This window comes from Topomyia yanbarensis, chromosome 2 (assembly GCF_030247195.1).
Source record: "Topomyia yanbarensis strain Yona2022 chromosome 2, ASM3024719v1, whole genome shotgun sequence".
Classification (NCBI taxonomy): domain Eukaryota; kingdom Metazoa; phylum Arthropoda; class Insecta; order Diptera; family Culicidae; genus Topomyia; species Topomyia yanbarensis.
The window spans coordinates 345,472,610-345,497,551 of record NC_080671.1 but is presented as its reverse complement, the minus strand read 5'-3'; the positions used below and the strand labels follow the sequence as shown (position 1 = coordinate 345,497,551).

The window sequence follows — 24,942 nt, the reverse complement described above, 5'->3', positions numbered from 1 at the left end:
CAACCAATGTATAAATTAGTTTGTAAGTAGTTGTAAGCCTGTTTTATATGTGATTTCTTGTAAGAATGTAATAAAATTTAAAAAATAGGTTTCGTACAGAAAACTTTCGTAAAATATACGAATTTTTCGTACATATGACGAATCATGTGTGTGTGAATGCTAAACAAAAGTCTTGTGTGAACACTAAACAAATGGTTGGTACCGAGTGATGTCTCGATAGTACGCACAGAAATTCTGTTTGCCGACGAGGAATATGAATCGAATGAAAGTCTTTCGAAAGAACATAGTTCATTAAGATTTACAGTAAGATGAATATTCCATGGAATACTAATAGAAAAAACTAATTAATAGTTTATTGTCCTATTTTAGACATAAGTACAAACTTTGTACACAATAATAATTGTTCACATTAATTGATCTAATAAGTAACTTTAACTTGTACTGTAAAAATACAACCACTATCTCTTAGCCATATTGATAAGATTCTCCGCTTCCGCAGATCCAGTCGCGAGGACAATATCTCGGAACACTCCATGGGGCAGTTGTAACAGTTCGTATGGAGTTCCAAACTCCACTGCTTCTCCATCGCTCATTACCAGAATGCGATCATAATCCATGATCGTGTTAAGACGGTGGGCAATCGTTAGGACTGTGCAGTCTACGAAACGCTCTCTGATGGTGAGCTGTATCAGACGATCAGTTCTGAAAGAAACCAAAAAAAATAAAATTGTACCTGTGTCAATTTTGGAAACCAGCTCATTCATACTCGGGATCCACATTGGCAGTAGCTTCATCCAGAACCAAAATTTTGTTGTTCCGCAGGACTGCTCTGGCTAAGCACAAAAGCTGGCGTTGGCCGACGCTGAAGTTCGACCCTGCACACGCGACGAAAGTTTGAAGACCCAACGGGCCGCTGGCAATGTCTTTCAATTCTACCAACTCCAAAGCTTTCCACAATTCAATGTCAGAGTACTTATCGAACGGGTCGAGATTCTTGCGTAGAGTCCCGCTGAATAGTACTGGATCCTGTGGAATGATGGATATGTTGGATCGTAGCGTTTCCAGAGTGATTTGATCGGTGCCCACACCATCAATTGTAATATCACCATCGACAATCGCCGTTCTAAAAAGTGCACCAACAATCGAGGATTTACCGGCACCTGTTCGACCAACGATTCCTACTTTTTCCTTTGGTTTAATTTCAAAACATAGTCCACGAAGTACAGGAGGTGCCCCGTCGAAATATCTGAAGCTAACATTGTGGAATTTTATTTGGCCATTTGAGGGCCACTCTTTTTTCTTGATTTGATTGGTGTCTTCGGCTGGCTGCGTTTCTGCAGGTAAATTCTTGTATTCCAGTAGTCGTTCAACTGCTATCAGATGGTTGAACATTTGCGCAGTTTGGCGCACCCCAAATTGTAGCATCCCGGCAAGGGAGGTGATCTGTGTCACAACTAGACCTACCTTATCGCCCAGAGCATTCGTATCTATCAGTAGGAAGCTGAACGTAACTATGATCAGAAATGTAAAGAATATAAGGTCCAGTACCATTCCGAAGGCGATTCTGCCGCAGTGAAACATGAAGTAGGCTCCGGTGTTCACATTCTGGTGCTGGTCGAACTCGGAGATTAGAAGCTTTTGCACACCGAACGAGCGGATCGTTGGTAGACCATTCAGTGTCGTTGAAATATGTGTAAAGACGGGTGATCGGGCTGAAATCAATTTAAAAAATAAGTTTTAATGTATTATTAAATAGGACCGTTTTCGCAATCATGCGGCTTACTAATCCCCTCCAGTCGTCTGGTATTCTGAGATGTCCCCATATAGATCTTCCTGGCGTACAGAAGAACTCCAAGCAGTACCAGTATCGGAATGGCGAAAAATGGCTGCACCACCAGAATAACAAGCATGGCACCGACCATCGCGAGTGTGGCTTGTGTTGCATCTAGAATTGCTTTCGGTAGTAATTCGTCCATAGAACCGAGATCTTTCGAAAAGCGGTTCAGTATGCGTCCGGCGGGGTTAGTGTCGAAGAATCGCTTGGTAGCAGAGATGAAACCATTGAAGGACCAATCGTGGATGGATTGCGATGCGCGTGCACAGGAACAATAAAAACCAATAGCTCTGTGAGAATAAGGTGAAATTATACAAGGCATTTATTTTGGAATGTGATGGAATTTTTGTGAATGCGTAACAAGTTCTTTCTTTTGATATTGTGTCCACTGATAAATCCTCCCAAAAATGAGACTTTTTGCAAATATCATGGGATGACATTTTCTATAAATTTCCAGAACATTCTTTTGTAAACAACTTTATATGATTTTGGGAACTATTTCACGTGAGTTCTATGTGATTAATATACCAGGAATCATGAAATAGTTCAGGAATACTCCATAAGCATGAACGGTGAGTCGTGACTAATACCTGTTAATACGATAGGAATAATAAATTGAATCGTGAACGTATTATATTAGGAATCATGAATTAGTTGACGAAGATTGATAGAGTTCATGTTTCGTGAAATAGCTCATGAGAAAATGTACAGACTGTTTTGGTTTTGTGAACTAAGTCACAACCACGATCATGACCAAGATGTAGTAAATCATGAATCGGATCACTTCGTATAGTCGGACTCAGAGATATGTTCCTAAATATATGAATAAAATCACAAATCATGCTCTGGTTTATGAATAATGTTTATAAAGTTGTGAACTAATACACGTACAGAGAATCGATTTAGTAATGACATGGCGGAAACTGTAACTGAAGTTCCTAAATCAAACACAAATATAGGGAGCAGGTATAGAAGAATTTCGCGCCAACTCGAACAAATGTTGACAGCACCCTCTAAGATTTTAATGAAACTTTCTGTACGTGAAGACTTTGTCACAAAAAGCCACTTTGCATTTTTTTTTTCCTAAAAATGATCTAACCTGTCTTTTGAAAAAGGTCAAACTTTTTTACCAATTTTTTTCAAGTGGCTCTAGTCTAAAAATGACAAGTCCTACAAAAAATGTTGCAGGAGTAATTTTCACAAAATTAGTCAAATTTTCGAATAAAAATATTAAAAAAAAATCTTCATTGACTCCTAGACTGGAAAAAAATCGATTTACAAAAAAAAAAACCATTTTTGATTTGGATGAAATTTTGTTCCAAGATAGGTAATTATGTTCCATACCAACCGTCAAAAATTCAAGTTGGGCACTTTCAAGGAAAAAAAGTTATTTGAAAAAAACTTTTCCTTGTCCAAACTGAATTTTTTTTCAGTGTATTTTTATCGAAAACTAAACCAATGAAAGTCATAATCATGTCAGGATCCATTTTCGCAGCTGCTAGTTGTCTGATACATGCAAAAAGTATCAGTAACGAATTTGGTATATATTCATAACAAACTTGAATAAAGACTGGAAGACTGGAAGACTGGAAGACTAGAAGACTGGAAGACTAGAAGACTGGAAGACTTGAAGACTGCAGTTCATTTGTTCCTCTCAAAACTGATAAATTTTATGAAATAATTGACAAACTTTTCTAACATTTATTTTATGTCTGATGGAGCAGCAGCACAATACAAAAATAAGCAAAACTTCGAAAGCTTGTGTAGATTCCAGTCAAAGTATGAGTTAAGCGGAGCATTTTGTTGCAGCATCCCATGGAAAAGGACCCTGTGATGCTATTGGTGGCACTCTCAAGCGAATGGCAAAAAGAGCTAGTCGTGCTCGCGACTATGGAAATACCATAACAACTTCCCGAGAGTTATATAACTGGGCAGTTGAACAAACTGATAAAAACATCACAAAATTTATTTTCTGCTACATATTCACTGAACAGTACAACAAAATGTCAGAAGAACTCGAAGAGCTGTATAATATCGCCAAAACAATATCTGAAACACAAAAATTCCACAGTTTTGTGCCTATTCCTGGTGGCAAAGTAGAGACGAAAAGATATTCTAATTCGGAAGATGAACTAATATATTTTTCTTGTATAGAAAGAATACAAAATAGCATGCATGAAGATAGTTTTAAGAAAAATGTTATATATAAAAATAAATAAATAATTATGTAAAATTCAAATGAAAGAAATATCAAGAAAGTTTGAATTTAAGTAAAGGAATAGAGCAATGATTTCATTACATCACACTTATAATATTTTGGTAGTACATTTTTCAGTGAAATAAACAAGCATAAGTTTATAAAAGTAAATTGATAGTTGGCGGAGTTATAGCTTTTTCCCCGAAACCCTTTTTTATTTAAGAGGTTTGCGGTGATCACGATTGAAGACTAATAGATCATCTAAAATCCCAAAATCCAACAAATTAGTAAATGAGTACTCCTCGTACCTTAACGATTAGTTGAATAAATAATAATTTTTTCCTGCATTCGAGAACGTTTGTAGTAAAAAATCGCTGTTTTAAGCTCTAAAAATTGTATTAAAAATTCTTATCCATGAAGCAAAAATTTATGAATAAAAAAGGAATCGTTAAAGTAGGGGAAACCGGGGCTAGTTGACGGTGTTAACAGTTTTCAATTTTTCCCGCTTTAATATAGGTAGATCTTGCAAAATAGAACACGCGGCATGAAAGAGCAGACTGTTGGTAACATCTTTGATTTTTTTTAAAGTGTTTGATGCATTGTCTTCGTTTTTAGATACAAAAATATGTGAGGCGGAAAACCCGCCAACTTACCCCGGCCTCGGTGTAAGTTGGCGGTGTTTGAGTACACGCCAAAAACTAAGCAATCAAATGGAGATTCAATAACTTCAAGGGTCCTTTTGGAACATACTGAATGTCTTTTCGAGAAAACTGTATATTGTATTGTATTTGCTATTATATTTCAGTTTCAATACCCCGGCATTTTGACTTTTAAGCGTACTCCCTATTCAAAAGCAAATTTTCGAAATACTTCATGCAATTGGCCGGAATAAGTGTCTCCTACATTGGCGAGATACACAAGAAAAAGATTTTCTTCCTTTGGAATGAATTCCAGAAATAAAATTTTTGATGACTTTATTTGCACTGTAAATAGTACCGCCAACTGGCCCCGTGTGCAGCACCGCCAACTTACCCCAACCGCTTTTTTTAAAAACTGTTTAAAAAATAACTATTGTTTGTGGATAGATGTAATATCTATACGGATACTGAAAGCTCTCTTCACGCGCTATCGAAAAATATAATCATTCGGGAAATAGTTTGAAAATCACCCTAAATAACGCAAAGCATTTAAAATTTAGAAAATTTACTTGGTATGCTCGAAAGCACAATATCACCCACAACTTCCACCAAACAAATCGTTTTGCAACAAAACCATATTTGATAACGGGTTTCACATAACTTGAGGAACACAAGAAGAGGTAGCGCTATATGTCTAATGGAAACAGAGAAAAAGGAATTCCGCCAACTTTCTCAAACCGCCAAATAGCCCCGAACTCCCCTACGAGAAAAATTAATTACGATCAATTGAAAAAAATTAAGAAAAATGATTGAGTAGTTTTTAGGCAATCGTGATCACGGAAAAACCATTTTTAGTAAGACGACATTTCGAGATAATCGAGTTTAAAATTTCAAATTACTATTGCTCTTGGCAGACGAAGCGCGCTTGGAAACGCTGTAACTTTCGATCTATTTTTCGGATCTCTATAAAAATCTGGGAAAACATTCTCAAAGAGTTGTACTTTTAGATAAAGTAATAAAAAAATTCGATTTTATGAAAAATGAAAAAGTATTAACCCCTTAATAAAAATATGCTTGGTTGCTAAATTAGTCAATATATTCTCACAAACTGAGTTTTTTTGGATTCTGAGATGATTATGACTTTTATTGGTTTAGTTTTCTATAAAAATACACCGAAGAAAAAGAATTCAGTTTGGACAAGGAAAAGCTTTTTTCAAATAACTTTTTTTCCTTGAAAGTGCCCAACTTGAATTTTTGACGGTAGGTAGGGAACATAAATATCTATCTTTGAACAAAATTTCATCCAAATCAAAAATGTTTTTTTTTGTAAATCGACTTTAAATTTTTAAAATCGAGTTTTTTTCAGTGTAGGAATAGAGATTTTTTTCAATATTTTTATTCAAAAATTTGACTAATTTTGTGAAAATCACTCCTACAACATTTTTTTGTAGGATTTGTCATTTTTAGACTACAGATATTTGAAAAAAAATTGGTAAAAAAAAGTTTGGCCCTTTTCAAAAGACAGTCTAGATCATTTTTGGAAAAACAAAGTATGCAAAGTGGCTTTTTGTGACAAAGTCTTCATGTACAGAAAGTTTCATTAAAATCTGAGAGGGTGCTGCCAACTCCGAATACGATTTGGCGCAAAATTCGTCAAATGGCTAAATTTTACGCATTAAGTTCAATTCACTGGTCTCAGCGAAATTTTCCTGGGGATCCCGTTCGTTAATCTATTCAGTAAAACAATTTTATTACCGAGTTCTCCGCATTGAATACAGGTCAATAATTTCATATGATTTCAACAAGGAGACAATGTACTTGTATGACAGATGGGAATGTTTTGAAGTAGAGCACTCTAGTTAGAGTGTGGCCATGACGTATCCAAACGAATATGAAATTTGACGTATTCACAATAGAAATACGTCAGATTTCTGCTCGTTTGGATACGTCAAACGCGTCTTAGCCGCACTCTAACTAGAGCGCTCTATTTTAAAGTGGTTTTAGTGGAGGTAATAACATAAAATCGTGCATTGGACATTTTACAATGATTCTCCTTAACCCCGCACGCAAAACCATGGGGTTGGCAGCAGAGGGTTAATTTGTTTGGAAGAGATGACAATTATTATATGATAACTAAAAATATAATATTGTTCTATAAATTGCAAAGTTATTGCCGTGTTAACCTGAAAATTTGTCATTTCATTCATGCTTTGCAAGATTTGAAATAACTTCGAAGTGTGGTCACTACACCCCTGTTATGTCATATACATTACCAACCCATCTGTTCCATTATGCATTCGTCCTAATAAGGACGGTTTGTAGATAACTATGGTGATACAAGACGAGAATCTTTTGAAACGATTCAAACCTTGCCGACGATTTGTTTTTACTGCGTACATATCAACATTCCGATTTTGCAGCTCACACCGAATGAGTACGCTTTGCATCAAGGCGTTCCTATTTATTAATTTTTCGGTGCAGATGGAAGGCCATCCTTTTGTGCGATAAATGAAAATATTTTCATCATTCGTTTTGGTGTAGCTTTCGCTTAGTGGTAGAGTTGCCACATTCACTGATTTTCTTGGAAGGATTTGCAAAAACCTTCGGGGTTGTAGATTAATTTGAAAAATATTTTCTCATATGATAATTATTTTTAATTATTCAAATTAATAAAAGGAACTTCCTAATAAAATTCTTTTTCCATTATATATTCATCTTAAGGACGGTTTGCATATAACTATGACATAAATCCATCCCCAATTAACAGCGCTAACGGAAAATAAGCACCACTAATTCTTTACAAGAATTTTGTTAGTCCTGAAAAGGACTGTTGGCAACATTAGAGACGCGTGAATTTACTTATCTTCTTCGGGCAGCTTTCTTGGCAGGTTTGGCGGCATTCTTTGGCTTTGGAGTCTTCGGCTTTTTCGCTGCAGGCTTCGATGTTTTGGTGGCATTTTTAGTGGCAGTTGTTACCGCCTTTTCAGTTACTGCGTTTCTTAGCAGCAACCTTTGGCTTTTTGGCCTTCTCACCGCAACCACCCCCACCAACGTTTTTCTTCTTCTCTCCTGTGGTAGGCGATTTGATTGGTCGTCCGATGCAGCTTCTCACGACCTAGCACGCATGTCCGTTATGCATTTCGTCTTACACACAAGCGTCGAACGTTTTCCTTCCGATTTATAGAACAAGACGAGCAATCCGTTTAGTAGAAGGAAAGTTATTAAGGTTCAAAATATACGTAACGCTTTCGCTAATATGCACTACTATCGCTTTCTCGCTCGTTCTCGTGCCGTGCATGAGCCTTTCCTTTCCATCCGGTTTCTAATGGCATAACCAAAACGAATATGCCGGCTTTCCCCCACCAACTACTCTCGTCAAGCAACCCAATACGAATAATCATAGGAACAAACATGATCTATATTTAAAACTTTTCATCATTTTATTGTTCGGTTGGTACACCATATTGACGGCTCTGTGCAGGATGGGCTGAAAATTTTCACTTTTCCGAGTCGCTTTCGAATGATTTTTAAAAACACTTTTTTCCGTTAATAATGAATGTCCTACATATTCCAAAATTTAATACAACATTGGTACAAATATTTTCGACAAAATGTCGAAGAAATTGATTATATCCATTCAGCACAACAAAAGATATAAGCGTTCAAAACCTTACATCATTTTTCTTCCGAAATTTTGAAAAGGGGTCCCTATATTGAAAGGTAAGTCGTTAGTCACGACAAAAAAGATAAATGTTCCGAATTCTCTACACATAACAAAACACTAACGTAAACGGTTTCGTGGGATACATTTGTACCCCAGACAAACTTTAAGCGGGCACTGTTAATTTGGCCAAGTGAAACATATAGGTTCCACCTGCCTAAATGGAAGTTTAATAATCAAATTGATTTATGATAAAGATTGCTTGCAGGCAAAATAAATCGTAACGGAATAACATGGATTGCAAATAGCTCTGGGGTACAAATGTACCCCACAAAGCCGTTCTAGGGTTAAAGACGCTGAATCCCTCTGGAGAAAGACTCGCCATCTCTATTGTTTGTTTACCATTTATCTCTCAGTGTCATTCCAATCGAGTGCGAGACCTGCCAAAATCCCAATCCCAAGAAAATCGCTTCCTTTTAAAACGAGGGCCATTGACAATGGAATGGCACCGACAGATGAATGGTAAACAAACGTTAGAGATGGCGAATCTTTATCCAGGGGGATTCAGCGTCGTTACCTAACACAAAAATAAACAATACGTTAAGACATTTCAGACATGCTTGAGTTTGAGCCCAATTCATAAAATTAGTAACCTCGAATCAGCGTATTAAATGGAGATGGGGGATTGACAGGTCGCCTTCTTGATGAATCTGGCCTAAAAAATATCACAATACTTCTTGTTTCACTTTGTACGTCACAATTGGACTTGTGATCGTTTAATTAGCATCGATGTGTCACGTGTTCTCCTAAGGAAACTGTTACGATAATCAACACAGAAATTTGAGCAATTACTTACCTAACCAACCCGAAAATAAATATACCAGCGACAGCCGCACTCTGAACATAGACGCAAATTTCTGTACTTAGCGGAACATTCGATTCTGCTGTATTTGTATCATTCTGAACAGTTATAAACGTTCTTAATTCTTCCTGAGATACCCAGAAAGATGCCCAGTAGTCGGCAAAGCTAACAATCAGCTGAGTAGCCAGAAACAGTAGTATCAATCCACATAGGACTAGCCAACTTCCGGCTCCAGCTGCATAATCCAGGAACAGGGAGCTGTGAAGTGTATTTTCTGAGGACTTTTCGAATGTTTGCTCAGCATTTTTTACATCCCGATCAGTATCGACAATCTCTGCGGTTTCATTGCAATCTGATAGTGATGAAGCAACCGACATTTGCGACACTTGCCGATTGAAATTTGTATCATGATCCGTGTTTTCTTGGCCAACAGGCTCTGTAAAATTTAACAGGTCTATCCCTTGCTGCATCAAATCATACGGGGTCCCCTGAGCTTCCACTTTGCCCTGGAAATGAATACGTGGGAAATAGAGAATTGTTCAAACCGCACGAAAAAACAAACCCTTACCTCATTCATAACGATGATCCAATCCGACTCTACCAGAAAATGAACTTGATGTGTCACCAGTATTCTGGTTGCTTTTTGTCTGCCTAGCAATCCTTTAGCGCCGACACATAAATCAAACAGATGTCTCGCCACGTGGGCATCTACGGCACTCAATGGATCATCCAGAAGGTATACATCGGACATTTTGTAAACCGCTCGTGCCAAGCTGCCCAAATATTAGGTATGTAATTATTATTGACTGAAAACAAAAACAAAACACCTTACCAAACTCTAGCTTTCTGACCACCGGAAAGCGAAATTCCCCGCTCACCGACCAAGGTTTCATCACCGTCCGGGAATTGCTCCAGATCGTCCTCTAAGGCGCATACTCGTAGGACCGACCGGTAGCGCTTCTTATCCATCGGGGTACCGAAAAGAACGTTTTGTTTAACACTACCCGCAAACAGCCAAGGCTCCTGGCTAACATAAGATATTGTTTCATTTGAAATAATCTTTCCTGATTCAAGAGGAAGTTCGTTGAGAATTGCTTGCAAAATTGAAGATTTGCCGGAGCCAATAGGACCTACGATTCCAATCAGCTTGCCTCTAGGAAAATCTATGTCCAAATTATTTAGCGTAGGAGGACGATCTTCATTGCCTTCCCAAGCAGCATCCCAACGAGCGGTTACGGAACGCATAGAAATCGCCACATCAGGAAGCAATTTTGTATCTTGCTTTTCTTCCTGAAATCAATCTGTCAATAGACTAACAATATTCCAACTTCATTAGTTACCTTAATCTGCTGCTGAATTTCACCATACTCCAAAAATCGCTGTAGTCTCCGAGTTGCTACTAACCCTTCAGCTATCTCCGCTACTCCTCGCACAAACATACCGGACATCTGGTGCGCGACTATGTTCAGGTAACTAGCTACGACGAACACTTTGGCAGCAGTGACGTCTTCCTGCATCAGAAGCAGCGCGATCATGGTTGCAAACAGCGCCGCTCTGGTAGTGAACAGTTGGAAGGTCATGAAAAGTCCGCGAATCAATCCGCTTCTTAGTACGACTTTGAGCTCCGATCGTCTGGCCAAGGATATCAGTTTAGCGAATGGCTTCTCCCAAGCATACATTTTGATCACGTGAATTCCTGATAGAATTTCATCCATCAGCCGAATTCGTTCGTCGGCTCTCAGTGCTGTTAGAAGACGATACCGGGATGTTAGCTTGCTGAAGAATGCTGCGAGAAAGAACGTGTTAAATAAGCAATATTTGATCCGTTACTGTTATAGTATAATTACATTGTACCAGCGATGTGGCGAAGATCACTACCATACCCAAAGGGCCAGCCCAGCCAACCTCGTACCACAGCAGAATTACGACAACGATTGTCAGCAGAGGGGCGGACCACATGTAGCACACCAGGTAAGCGACAATATCGAACCGGTTGACGTCGTTGGACATTAGGTTGACAACTTTTCCGGCAGATGTATCTCCTAGCGCGTTACGAGAAAGTCGTAGTGATTTCCGATACAGAAGACTGCAGACGGCTATTCGGGTTCGAACGCCAGTTAAGCAGGTGATGATCGCATACTGATTGTCCAGCACGATACTGGCGGCTTTCGTCGCGACCATTCCCGTCGCGTAATAAAGCGCCTGCTCGTAGCTGATGTCGGATTGTCGCCTGTTCATGATTGTTCGGCAATTAGTTCGTTAATTATTTTTCATTGGTTTATGTCTTACGGTATATTACCTGAAGTATAACAGAAGCCTTCCCAACAAAATCGGCTGAGCGATTCTTAGTATAATTTCGCCAAAGACTGTAACAACGGACAGTAGAATCCAATCGCGTTGAAATGTGCGGAATATTGCTTTTACAAGCGATGGTTTGACTTTTGGATTTTTGTGTGATATTTGAAGTTGCTGCTGCCAGTTTCTAAAACAAAAAAGTTAAGAAAAATTGATTTCATATTTAAGATCGATGGGCTTGCTAATATTTTTAGGTAATCTGGACCTATTGTACCCGATATTACGTATTGGTTTTCTTGTGGTCTGTATTTGATATACACGGTACTTTGACTAGATGGTGCTAATTTGATGATAAGAATTTAATTTTATGGAATTTAATATTTATGGGGGAACAGATTCACTTAGATGTGTCGAAGGACTATTTGCATGGGAAAGTATTTGATTCGAACATCGGGGTTTCCGTAGTGTAACAGGCAAGGGGAGAGGGTGGACAACGATGACAGAGAAAATGAGAACATCACTCTTGCAACCTTATGAGAAATGAAAGATCAACGATAGCCTCGGACTGCAAAGACGGCACGCAGTAGGACGTCTGGTGGTCATCCTCAGATCCACTTGAAATTCTCCAACACGGATCAGATCGTCGGGCTTCAATTCGGTCAATGTAGATCCTGTAGTGAGGATGAAGCCAATCACGCAAGTGTACTCTAATGTGAGTCGACCCCATGAAGGCGGTCATGGGGATTTATAAAAACTTGAAAAAGAGAAATACAGGGGCTAAATCTGGTATTGATTGCTATAAGGAACAGGTAGATGAAGAACAAATGGGAGAGATCGCGGGTTGCCATTACATCCCGAATCGGAACGTCGGGTGATCTTGCTCGGGCCCGAAGTGAATCTATTAGCTGAGACCTGGCGGAATGGTACTTGGTGCATGCCCAGACAATATGTTCGATATCGTGCTAGCCGTCACCATAAGTGCAGATACTACTATCCACTACTATATTGGAGATGTGCATCCAGCGTGCATTGATTTGACATGAGTCGAAACATCACACGAATGAAATCACGACCCACATCCATTACCTTGAATAAAGATTTCGTCGATAACTTCGGGACTATCGAATGTAGCCACCTTGCTAGGTCTCCATTGGTCCACATTGTTTGCCAACTTTCGACAGTCTTCTGATGAGTAGTAATAAAAGCTTCATTGCAGCAAATTATTGCCTCACAGATGAATAGCTGGCGTTCCATAGGAGCTAACCCACTTTTTTCGAAATAGACATTTTTTTCATTTTTAAGAGTTCTAAGCAGACCCGTAGCGTGGGATTCTGGCGCCTTGGCGGGATTTCAGTTTAGCGCCCCCTTGGTATATTTTTGGCCCTGTATAATTTAAGGAGGTATTCGAGTTTTTATCATGTTTCCTTACTAATTTACAAAAATTCTGTTCTCGAAAACCGCAAAGCAAAATATATTGAGGTTTTTTTCATATGGTAAAACACGCTTTAGTGTTGAAGTGTTCAGACATTTTTAGTATCATGCTATTCGATTTCTATCCGGCTCTTTGAAGTTGAAATGCAGTATTGATAATTAAGGTTCGTATGTTCATCGCAAACGAAAATTCAAAACGGGTTTTAAAGCATATTTATCTTTCACCCATCTTTTCTCAAAAATCATAAACTAAATGGAAATTTTGAATGGAATGAAAAAAATGCAAAATTTATAAAAATAGTCCCCTCTACAACTTTGTCTAAGACAGCAAAGCGCTATCTCTTCTGGTTCAAAAGATAAATGTTCTATAGACTACTACGATCAATTATTTTAAACAGTAATATTGCCAAATGACGGCGCTTTTTACACACAAAACATTGCAGAAAATTTAAAACCGCTAATATGGAAATTTTAGAATGAATTAAGTAGCTCAAAACGCTGTTTTGAGCCATTGTGTGCTGTCATATTTCGAACTATAACTTTTCAGAAAATGGCTTCATCGAACCTTACTAAACACCCATGACCTAAAACCAAAACGGTGCCCTTCATCAATATAGTGGATACAAGATACAAAATATTGCCGGCATAAAATAAATTAACAAGACTCTATTTTCATTAATAAAAATGGCAACACTGTTCGGAAGATTTCGGCAGGGTAAACATGTGCGAAAAGAAGAATATCGAAGGAAAAATAAAAAGCCGATTGTCACGCCTTGTCTTAGAGTTTCGCCATTAGAATTTAGACACTATATTTATCCTGTAGCAGCGCCTTTAGTGGTCGGGTAGGGAATATTTCGACAGCGAATTGTTTGAAAAATACACGTATTTGAAAAATACACGTATTAGTAGCTGTGGACTCAAAACCGAGTTTTTCAGAACCATCAACACGATGGAGGTGAAGTTGTATGAGCAGGAGTGTCTAGAGAAATGTACACATTATTTCTTCAGGGCTCACAAAGATCCAGATGGTTGCACGACTAGGTTCTGTTACTGACTTCGATCGTATCTCATTCATTGTCAAGTTTCTTTTTGCATTGGCACTGCTCAATTCAATTTAATTAATTTCCAAAAATAACACTGGAGTTCCTCAAGGCAGTACACTCGCACCAATGCTATTTTCGATGTTCATTAACGACGTTGCCGATGTTATAAGTCCTGGTAGGACACTCTTAAAATATATTTCGTCATTCTTAATCAGTCTGACTTCTTCGCATTACAAACCATTCCCGATACTCTCAACGCCTGGTGTGTGCAGAATATGATGGTTTTGTGTATTGTTAATTGCATTATCATCAACTTTTGTTGCACTGAAAATGTCATCGAATATAACTACAATAGTACTGGAAACCGTATGCAATTATACGACTACATTAAAGACCTTGGTGTAAATTTTGGATTATCAGCTTATTTACCCTCGTCACCTCTCTGCTACAATCGACAGTGGTGTGCAGGATCAATTTTCTTTTCTCTTCTTTCATCTATTTCTCCCAAATAATTCGCTATCGAAAAAATTCAAATCCGACCACTAGAACTCTGCCATAGAATAAATAAAGTGTCCGGATTCTGCGTGAAATAGTCTAGTGCATACTTTGAAATGTCGCACTTGTTTTTAAACTTATTCTCATGAATTTTATGAAACAGATCCAGATTTCTGGCACCCTTGGCGAGGGCCACCGCACGCTTCGGCTCTAGTTCTAAGTAATTCACGTGGACTGTCATTTCAGAAATTTGAAAATAATTTTTAGATTTTTCGCTATTAGCAGTCAAATTTGACCATGGAAGTAACCCCTGTACTAGCTGGCGTCCAAAAGGGGATTTTTGTTATAAAGCTAGATAGAAATGTGGTGTCTTCGAGAAAGTTGTAGGTTCTATCATTTTAAATATCCCTTCTGAAGATGCAAACTGTGTACTGCCCATAAAGGCATAAGAGTCCCAGTAAGCAAAAACAGCAAGCCGAGATAAACGAAGTTGAAGATTTACATTTTCATTGTGCCTTATGGATGGGACAACCATGTTTTGGTATTTTTCGATATTTTTTAAACAAACCTATTAATATTATTTGTGCATTGTGATTCAGTGGTGATACAGAGTAAAATCCAACAGATAACTCATTTTCGACAAAAATCCACTCTTATGCTTATATGGGCAGTGTACGTATGTTTCCATGAATATTACTTAGAGATTATGTTTCCAAAATGCGCCATATTTCAAAACTTAAAGGACCTACAAGGTTAGTATCTTCGGAAGATATACTTATAATTACCTGACATACAACTTTGTCTCGTTTCATTAAACAGTTGATAACAGCGCCGCCCCTGGCGACTGAATTCCGAAATAATAATGATCAAATAAAGTGCTAGATGCCATGCAACAACTTTGCCAAAGACACCATAAATCTAAAACGAAAGATAAAGAAAGGACGTGTGAATTGTGGATTACCACCTTTTGGATGCTAGTTACCCCGGAGTTACCCCGTAATGGGATGGCAGAGTACCCAGGTACCCGCATTTTTTATCCGACTCTGTTTGATGTTTTGGATTTAGGAACCCGTCCTTTTCCAGGCTTTGGAAATTAACCGGATAAATTCATCTGGTTTCCGGTAATTCAGATTTCCGGAGATATGTTCCAGTACCGGGATACTGTGAATTTCAAAGGAATATTGGCAATATGAGCGCTTTTTTTCAAATTGCCTCAGTAGATTGCACTTCATGGTTATGAACACCATTTCCTGATTTGACCCCGGAGCGGTTATTGTGGAGCAGGTTTCCCGTGGATGGTGACAGTTCCGAGGTCAAATTGTTCTATGGTCTCGTAACGATAAGAAACAGACTTCAAAAAAGGTTTAATAACTATATTGCTAGTATTTTTTTGAAATTTACAAAGCGTACCCCAGTACTGGAACATCCCTCCGGAATCCAGGTTACCTGGAACCTTCATGTACAAACCATTCATTTTTTCCCTGTAAGGAGTTAACATGTTTTGCGACATAAACAAACAATAGAATGTATTTCACATTATTTGAAGTACCTATACCACGAAAGCCAGCACCATATAGCAAATCCATACGGAGAGAAGAAGATAGACCGTAAACTTACTCCACCCACCAGGCTCTCCTATGGAACATCGTCGAAAATTTCGTTGGCACACTACTGTATTTCCGATAAAACTCCATTGAATGCCACCAGTGGCAGTAAGTGGGCTGCTGAATAGAATAATCTTCCAACACATTTTCAACTTAAATGTAAACCATAAACGTTGAGTAATAATTTATGATAGACCTACCGCAATCATATGATAGTCGTTTGTGTAAAAACTCGTATTGCAACAGTAATGAGAGCTTACTTATTAGGATGGAAACATTGTTGACTGGGATAATGCAATACAGTTTAAGCATGTTGAATTGAATGATGTAAAATTTAGAATTGCAAAATTTATTTTTTCAAAGGTATCGCAATTTTCTAAGAAAAAAAACAGGTGGTGAGTAATTTATCCATCATATATCTGAAACATGATTAATATTTGCTTAAAAGCGCAATTTAATCTTTGTTTGCGTGTGAATCAGAACCGTTGTTAGATAAGACAGGGCCACAATTGTATCAGGGATCTTTGGCGTAATCATCGTATCTCTGCTAGTTTTGATTGGTTTTAGTTGATTAAATAGTTTTTCGTTCCACCTTGTTGTGCAATTGTGCCTTTGTCATCTATGAAGACTAGGATTGCCTATCACTTTATTGTTATACATTTCAACATATATAACAGAATCAAACTCAATATTGGAGTTTAGGAAATGTTGTAAGGAAAAAAATCTTTTGTGGTCAGCAATAATCTTCGTCAAACTATCGAGTTAAATCATAAGAATCAGCGATCGGCGATTTTAGACTTGGTCTGTACATCATGGGATGCTGGAGCCGTTTGTACCATGGAGAGTAAGGATTGTTGGCACCCATTGGATAAAAACGTATTTCTCTAAGCCCAAAACTGCCGCCACAATATTGCAGCTAGTAATACACATATGAGAAAAGGATCTAAATCGTTTTTCATTTAAAAAAATATTTCTCAAGGTTATATGAAATGAGTTGCGTTTCGTCTCGTCAGAACTCGACACTAACTTAGAGTCGGAATAATTTAGCATCGGATTGACGCTAGATCCAAATTCAATCCAATTCTTAGGGAGAAATGTAGCATAGTGCATTTCGCATTAGCCTGTTAATCCAAACCATGTTTCGATTTCGCTGTGTTTCATCGGCACAACAAAACTTCTGCTCTAACGGGAACTCACGTTTGACCAATCGTTTGCTTCTAAATACAAATTGTGTTTCCGTTTTGAATCTAGCGTTAATCCGGCACTAAATTATTCCAGTTCTAAGTTAGTGTCGGATGCTGATGAGACAAAATCGAAACGAATTCCATGATTTTATTAAGTTAGCCCCATAGAAAATTTGATAGTTGACAAATTTTCCAGTCGATCGATGAAATCGGGTGCTTCGAGGCCGACCGAATCATTAACCGACTAAGTTGGGTTTCGTCGGTGAACAATTCTCGTCACCATATTAATCGCCAGATTTAATATACGTAAAAAATCTACTAACTAATCGACCGATTTAATTAGTTGAAATAGACCGATTTCAAACGATTTCGTCGATCTCATGTAATCGGTTGTCGCGTCGGTAGACGCCATTGTTAAACCCCCATAAGAGTGGGTGCAATAATCGACCGATTAATTGGTGGCATAGTCAGCCGATTGTACCGACGCAAACCAATTTAGTCGGTGGGAAAATCGGGTGGATTTTCTGTAGGAAGTATTTGGCCCCTTCAAACACAAAAAGTGGTTCCTCCCAAAAATGTTGTGTGGGGGAGAAATATTGGTGTTTACCCAATTATTCTTCCTTAGGAAGAAATATAGCATGCTATTGTTTAAATTGTATTAAAAGTGAGTGATATTGAACACCGATGCATTGGTCGGTTCCAAATTTGAATATTGAAGGTAATGGTCACCGAGTCGCTAGTTGTTATTTTCGCATGAAAAAATTACAGAATGTTATCAGAGGACGAAGTGTTACAGCCAGAGCTCAGAAATATTAACATTCCTTGGTGAGTTTGAAAGAGGGACGAAATTCAATTCGTGCCCGGCGCGCTGACGGTCTTTCGGTTGTTTGCCTCGTCATTCATTCGTTCGATACTGTGCATTCATTCAGTTTTTTAGATGCAAATTCAACATTTGCGAGCATAAAAGAACTGAGTAATCTATTGCCATTTTTAAATGAAAAATCTCAGGGCAGTGAGTTCAATACTGATGTTGCACTTTCTAGCCGAAGTGGGTAATGAAACACGCCCATAGGCCTGTTCTTCTGCTAGGAAATGCAATCCCAGTGAAATCAACTGCCTTGGGAATTTTTGATGAAAGGCTCACATATAACATATAACAAATAAATACCTACGGGACATCGCAAGGTAGAAGTCGTTTAGTGTGTTCACAAATAGTGTTTCCAATTTTGGACTTAGCGTCAACCCGGTGCATTGGTCAAGTGCCGTGGTTCTGAAGAGACGAAGTCGAAACGCAAACAACTGGGCCAATTTTAATATTTTGAGGTTGGCAAAGCTGTATTATTGTGCAACATGAAACCAAACTATGTCGCCTTTCACCTCTGATCAGATACAGAACTCCGTGTTTCGTTTTTACTTGAGCTCGGAGCTGGGTTAGGTTGGGGAAACAACCCTGGTTAGTTTATTTATTTCGACAGTTTAACAACATGGCTTAGTTTTGTTTCGAGCGGAGGCGGCATTAGTAAATATTGCCTGAGATATGAGGTCGTATGCTAACGGGGAAGGGGGACAGACGATACGGGGATTTGTTATGCAAAGCAAATTTTTCGGTATGGTTGTTTTGGGCCGCTCAAAATTATTTCATAGATTTGTTTTGTAGGTTCGGTTCACCTATTTGAGACGATTTTTCTCTTTTCCTTTAGCTGGTTTTTCTTTTGCAAAAAATATTTCTAAAAAAGAAATTTAAATTGAGACATTTTCCCGTGATTTACTGTGACAATTTCAGCCCACGGTTGCGACTCCACTCAAATTAAACTCAATATCAAGGTTTTTAGCTAAACTTAAAAAATAAGCGCAAGCTTAACGAAAACTAAGCAAGCGCGCTAAAAATCTGGAAAAGATCATTGAAGTATGAATAAGAAGAAACACTACCGATGGCCGGTTGTACAGGTTTCAGGTTGTTCAATAAATTTTATCGGAAATTGATCGCGTACGGCTTTCGTGGATATTGCTATGATTGTACACTCTTGTGACACTCGTAAAGGTAGAGGTAGTGTAGAGGTAGTCTCGGTCTCTATCAAGAGTGAGTGTCGAACTAACATTCCTTTTCTTCCCCGGTATAGTAGCATTGGTCCTGCCCGGTGTCGTTATTGACTATTTTACCAAAATGTGAAACATGCACAGTGAGAGTGGTCTACTAGAAGGTTGATAACAGTCTATTATCTTTCTCCGGACAAAACCATTCTAGAGGTATCCGGCAGGTTTAATTATCTTATCCAAGACTTGGCACTGGATTCCTGCTCCCATGTCGTAAGAGGCGAGGTATTTCTCCGTGCTGAGGACTGAATGGCTGGCAAGACTAAAATATGCCAGTCGCGTACGGAGTGTCGGGTTTTACCATTACTGTGTTAAGTGAATCTCTGATACAGTGGACGTTTGTTTCTTCGCTAATCGTGCTATTCAAATGATGATCATGTCCCTTATTCCCATTTGGGGGTTTGCTATAGGCAATTTTATGCCAACGTGTATCTTCTAGTTGCTGCACAACAAGTGCTGATGATGAAATGTGTAGTGCTGTGACATGGACTAATTTTGATGTTGTGATGTACAGTCGCGATTCGCTGGTTGGACACTCTTTAACGGGACCGCTTTTTAGTTGGACCTCCGCTAGTTGGACCATTGTCCAACTAAAAAGCATCTGACCTCCAAAATCTCATATCAAATTTACTATGACAATCTATCTAACAATCTTTTACACTACTGATTACACTGAAATCAAAATATGATGTCATATCTGAAAAAGTTTAAACCGATATCAAAATAAGATTTCAATTTGATGCCTGATATCAAAATATGTTTCCTATTTGCTGTAATTTTGATGTTTGACCTTTCTCGAGTACACAGTCCTGAAAATTAAAAGGTGATAATTTTTATGTAACTTTGTTGACAATTCCAAAACTATCGTTAACGGCTTTTATTTTATAGCACTTTTCTTCATTAGATTTGGGGTGACCAAATACTCAAATACTCCCAAACATTCATTTTATAAATCGTAGTCCGAAAACCACATGTTTTATGTACAATTTGACCCTACGAAACAAGTTAAGAATCTCTGTGCATTTATGTGACAAAAAGTACTCATCATTTTCATGAAAAATTGCGGAAGCGATTTGCATGATCTTTGGTTTAAACGAGACACACGACATCTCCAGAGAGTACTATTCAAGGGTGGCAATAATCAGTTTTTTTCCTCATCGCTAAAAATGAGGCTCACTTACTGATGGACTTCACGCCCATCACTGAGCGATAGAAAATAACGATAGTAGAGGGATAGAATTAATACATCGCTCACGCATCGCTTGTCGTGCCATCAGTAGATGAGTTGTAAATGTATGGCTCAGTGATAGAAAGATGAGCGATGTTATAAGATACTATTTTTGAGCATCTGATGTAGATCTGATTCTCATAATGATGGAATTTTATGAGAATGAGATGTATGTACAATGGATGACGAAAAGAGAAGGGAAATAGATGTTTACCGCCATTTTCAAATTCAAGATGGCGACTTCCAGTTACGCAAAATCGCCAACAATCCTATTAATATGAATATTTTTGGAATGGGGTTGATGAGTACACGACGGAAATCGAAGTTTGGTGTCGTTTTGAAATTCAAGATGGCGACTTCCGGTTACGCTAAATCCTCTATAATTCCATCAATATGGGTATTTTTGGAATGCGGTTGATGAGTACACGACGGAAATCGATGTTTGGTGTCGTTTTGAAATTCAAGATGGCGACTTCCGGTTACGCAAAATTCTCTATAACTTCATCAATATTGGTATTTTTGGAATGCGGTTGATGAGTACACGACGGAAATCGATGTTTGGTGTCGTTTTGAAATTCAAGATGGCGACATCCGGTTACGTGAAATCGTCAACAACCCCATCAACATGGGTATTTTTGGAATGCGGTTGATGAGAACACGACGGAAATCGATGTTTTGTGTCGTTTTGAAATTCAAAATGGCGACTTCCGGTTTTGCAACCTAAGATTCGGATTTATTTTGAAATTCAAGATGCAGTGAAGGCCCGATTTTATCAGCCCCAAATTTTGTCTACCCCCGGTTTTATCAGCGTTCTGACCCGATTGTCAGCCTTATACAGTGTTGGGTAAAACATGTGTAACAAATGCCGAACTTTATTAGATCGCGTCAGTTAACTTAATCGTTCTTGAACCGAACCGAAGCAAAGTAAAGCTGCACAATTGGTGCTTCAGAGTTCTAATTTGATTCCATATCGTTATATGGGCAAAAAATTCGTTAACGACGGCACAGTGAAAAAAATTATGCGAAGTGCATTTTTTCTTTGGACAAAACAAGTGTAACTTTTCCTTTCCGTTTGGGTTTTTTTGTGAAATAGTACAAAAACATACGGAAAAGATTATGTTTCACAACAAAAAGTTTTAAACAAATGTTATTCTGCCATCATGACGCTAATAACACATACAATTCCTTAAAAACTACAAATAGTTATAATATTAATTATAATTATAGTTATGACATTAAAGTACATGTTTGCACATGTTTTACCCAACACTGTATAGAAAAAATTATGAGCTCTAAGAGCCTAACTAGATTAAATTCAAGTAAACCTTTTTCTGAATCTTTCTTTTCTTGTTTTAAAGATGCAAAATATGCAAAAATAAAAATATCATTTTTTTAAATTTTGCACTGGAATACCCTCTTTAGAGAAATGTATACCAAATAATCAGAATAGGTTATATGGTTAATGAAAAGGATAGAAAAAATGTGTCCCAATTTGTCCAATACAGGTAATTTTCGATATCGGGGTATGTTACCCTCGATATAGCGTCACTCGATATAACGTACTTATTTTATAATTTATTTTTCAGGTCCCAATTTCTCATCAATTACGCATGTATTCTATATTTTAAGAATTCAATATGTTACACACAATCTTAAAACGTATTAATTTGGCTTCTAATGAGCATGTTCGCAATTGGTTACTTCAGTGAAAGCTAAAAGAGCGATTTTTTCCAATTTCATTTGCGTATGATCGTAATTTATTAAAACCAACCACGTATCTCAATAAATAATACAAGATCAGTAAGTTCTAACTGAAAACTCAAATGAATAATATCAGATACAATCGCTTCCTGAATCTCCCGAATTCGGTTTTTCGGACTACAGAATCTTTTTATCATTCTCAACATTTGGGTCATCAAATTACTTCAACCACATGATCTACGAATCATATTGAAAGTAATGCGGACACATTTAACTCCGATTTCGGATATTCCTGAATTCAGTTCGCTGGACTCATGATTGTTTTGTCTGTTTTGCATTGATTTTGCCATGATGTGACGCATGAAATGACGTACCCTAGGAATCCAGCGATTTTTATCAAAATTTTACTGCTGGTTTTTGAAACTCCTGAATCTGGTTACTAGAATCGAAAAGTGTTTTCGAATCCTATTATGTGCCACATCAAATTAATAAGCGTGAGAGATCATAATTTTAGTTACTGTGTACGTTTTACGACCGGTTTGGGGTATTTAAGAAACCGGTTAGCGGACTGAAATATATTTTCAAAATTTCTTGAATCGTGGATACAAGTGGATCTTTATAGTCCATTCTAATGATATAAGTTCATGTATTGCTTTTACTTGATGAGGTGCAAGCGGTGGGAATATTAAGAAACACTTTACAAACCCAGACATAATAATAATGACTAATGATTTAATTATTAGGAAATGAGTCAAAATAAGAAAATTTTCAATAAAGATTAACTTATAACTGGGGGTGGGCGTAGCGTAGTTGGTAAATCGATTGTCTTGTAAGCAGCGCACCTGGGTTCGATTCTCGACTCCGCACATAGGGTTAGAAATTTCTAATATGAGAATTTTCAAACCCGAAGAAGCGAATGACCTTAAGGTTAAAATATCTATAATCAAAATAAAAAAAAATATTGTAAGTAAGAAAAGTAATTGTGACATCTTTTTCATGGAACCACTATAATATTCTTAAGAGAAAAGCTGTTTCACACTGCTAGGTGGGTAAGATTTTCAAAATTAGTTACTCGTTATCAAAATTCTACAAAATAAAGTACCATAGATAACAATTCTGTGAGAATTTTTCATGCTTCGATATAACGTACAATTTTTAAACCGAGATGTATATCGAAGTTTAACTGTGTCCCCATTTCGTCGGTCTAAAATAAACACAGCGGCTGATAAAACAAGTATTCGCTATAGTGACTCTTAATGCTCAACATTTTTGGAATGGAGTCAATGAGTGTACGACAGAAATCGGTCTGGCGCCATTTTGAAATTCAAGATTACGGTTTTGCTTAAATCATATTCTTTATTTATTTCCTTTTAGTTCCTTGTCTCATAATTATTTCTTATTACTTTATTCTTAAGTTTTTTATGCAAAAGAAATTGTTTTAGAGTTGTAGACCATTTTTCTTAACCGGAAGTCGCCATCTTGAATTTCTAAACGACACCAAACATCGATTTCCGTCGTGTACTCACCAGCCCCATTCCAAAAATACCCATATTGATGGGATTATAGAGGATTTTGCGTAATCGGAAGTCGCCATCTTCAATTTCAAAACGACACCAAACATCGATTTCCGTCGTGTACTCCTCAACCGCATTCCGAAAATACCCATATTGAAGGGGTTGTTGACGATTTTACGTAACCGGAAGTCGCCATCTTGAATTTCAAAACGACACCAAACATCGATTTCCGTCGTGTACTCATCAACCCCATTCCAAAAATACCCATATTGATGGGATTATAGAGGATTTTACGTAACCGGAAGTCGCCATCTTCAATTTCAAAACGACACCAAACTTCGATTTCCGTCGTGTACTCATCAACCGCATTCCAAAAATACCCATATTGATGGGATTATAGAGGATTTAGCGTAACCGGAAGTCGCCATCTTGAATTTCAAAACGACACCAAACATCGATTTCCGTCGTGTACTCATCAACCCCATTCCAAAAATACCCATATTGATGGGATTATAGAGGATTTTACGTAACCGGAAGTCGCCATCTTGAATTTCAAAACGACACCAAACATCGATTTCCGTCGTGTACTCATCAACCGCATTCCAAAAATACCCATATTGATGGGATTATAGAGGATTTTGCGTAACCGGAAGTCGCCATCTTGAATTTAAAAACGACACCAAACATCGATTTCCGTCGTGTACTCATCAACCCCATTCCAAAAATACCCATATTGATGGGATTATAGAGGATTTTACGTAACCGGAAGTTGCCATCTTTAATTTCAAAACGACACCAAACTTCGATTTCCGTCGTGTACTCATCAACCGCATTCCAAAAATACCCATATTGATGGGATTATAGAGGATTTAGCGTAACCGGAAGTCGCCATCTTGAATTTCAAAACGACACCAAACATCGATTTCCGTCGTGTACTCATCAACCCCATTCCAAAAATACCCATATTGATGGGATTATAGAGGATTTTACGTAACCGGAAGTCGCCATCTTGAATTTCAAAACGACACCAAACATCGATTTCCGTCGTGTACTCATCAACCGCATTCCAAAAATACCCATATTGATGGGATTATAGAGGATTTTGCGTAACCGGAAGTCGCCATCTTGAATTTCAAAACGACACCAAACATCGATTTCCGT

At 37.8% G+C, this 24,942-nt stretch overlaps 1 protein-coding gene across 4 annotated transcripts in view; it reads right to left on the bottom strand.

Annotated features, from left to right (window-relative positions):
- Positions 1–352: 352 nt before the first annotated feature.
- LOC131684151 (ATP-binding cassette sub-family C member 4-like) overlaps positions 353–24,942 on the bottom strand; it is a 38,818-nt gene continuing 14,228 nt past the window's right edge. The window contains exons 1-11 of one of the 4 annotated variants that reach the window (XM_058966741.1): positions 15,439–15,515; positions 15,242–15,374; positions 11,492–11,674; positions 11,040–11,422; positions 10,533–10,978; positions 10,025–10,482; positions 9,761–9,965; positions 9,187–9,698; positions 1,784–2,124; positions 767–1,712; positions 353–702 (exon numbers count right to left, since the gene is read on the bottom strand). In XM_058966741.1, coding sequence (XP_058822724.1) covers positions 459–702; positions 767–1,712; positions 1,784–2,124; positions 9,187–9,698; positions 9,761–9,965; positions 10,025–10,482; positions 10,533–10,978; positions 11,040–11,373 — 3,486 coding nt within the window. In that variant the 5' untranslated portion in view covers positions 11,374–11,422; positions 11,492–11,674; positions 15,242–15,374; positions 15,439–15,515 and the 3' untranslated portion in view covers positions 353–458. Of the gene's footprint in view, positions 703–766; positions 1,713–1,783; positions 2,125–9,186; positions 9,699–9,760; positions 9,966–10,024; positions 10,483–10,532; positions 10,979–11,039; positions 11,423–11,491; positions 11,675–15,241; positions 15,381–15,438; positions 15,516–24,942 lie in introns of those variants that run through there. The other 3 variants (XM_058966742.1, XM_058966740.1, XM_058966743.1) reach the window with 3 other exon arrangements.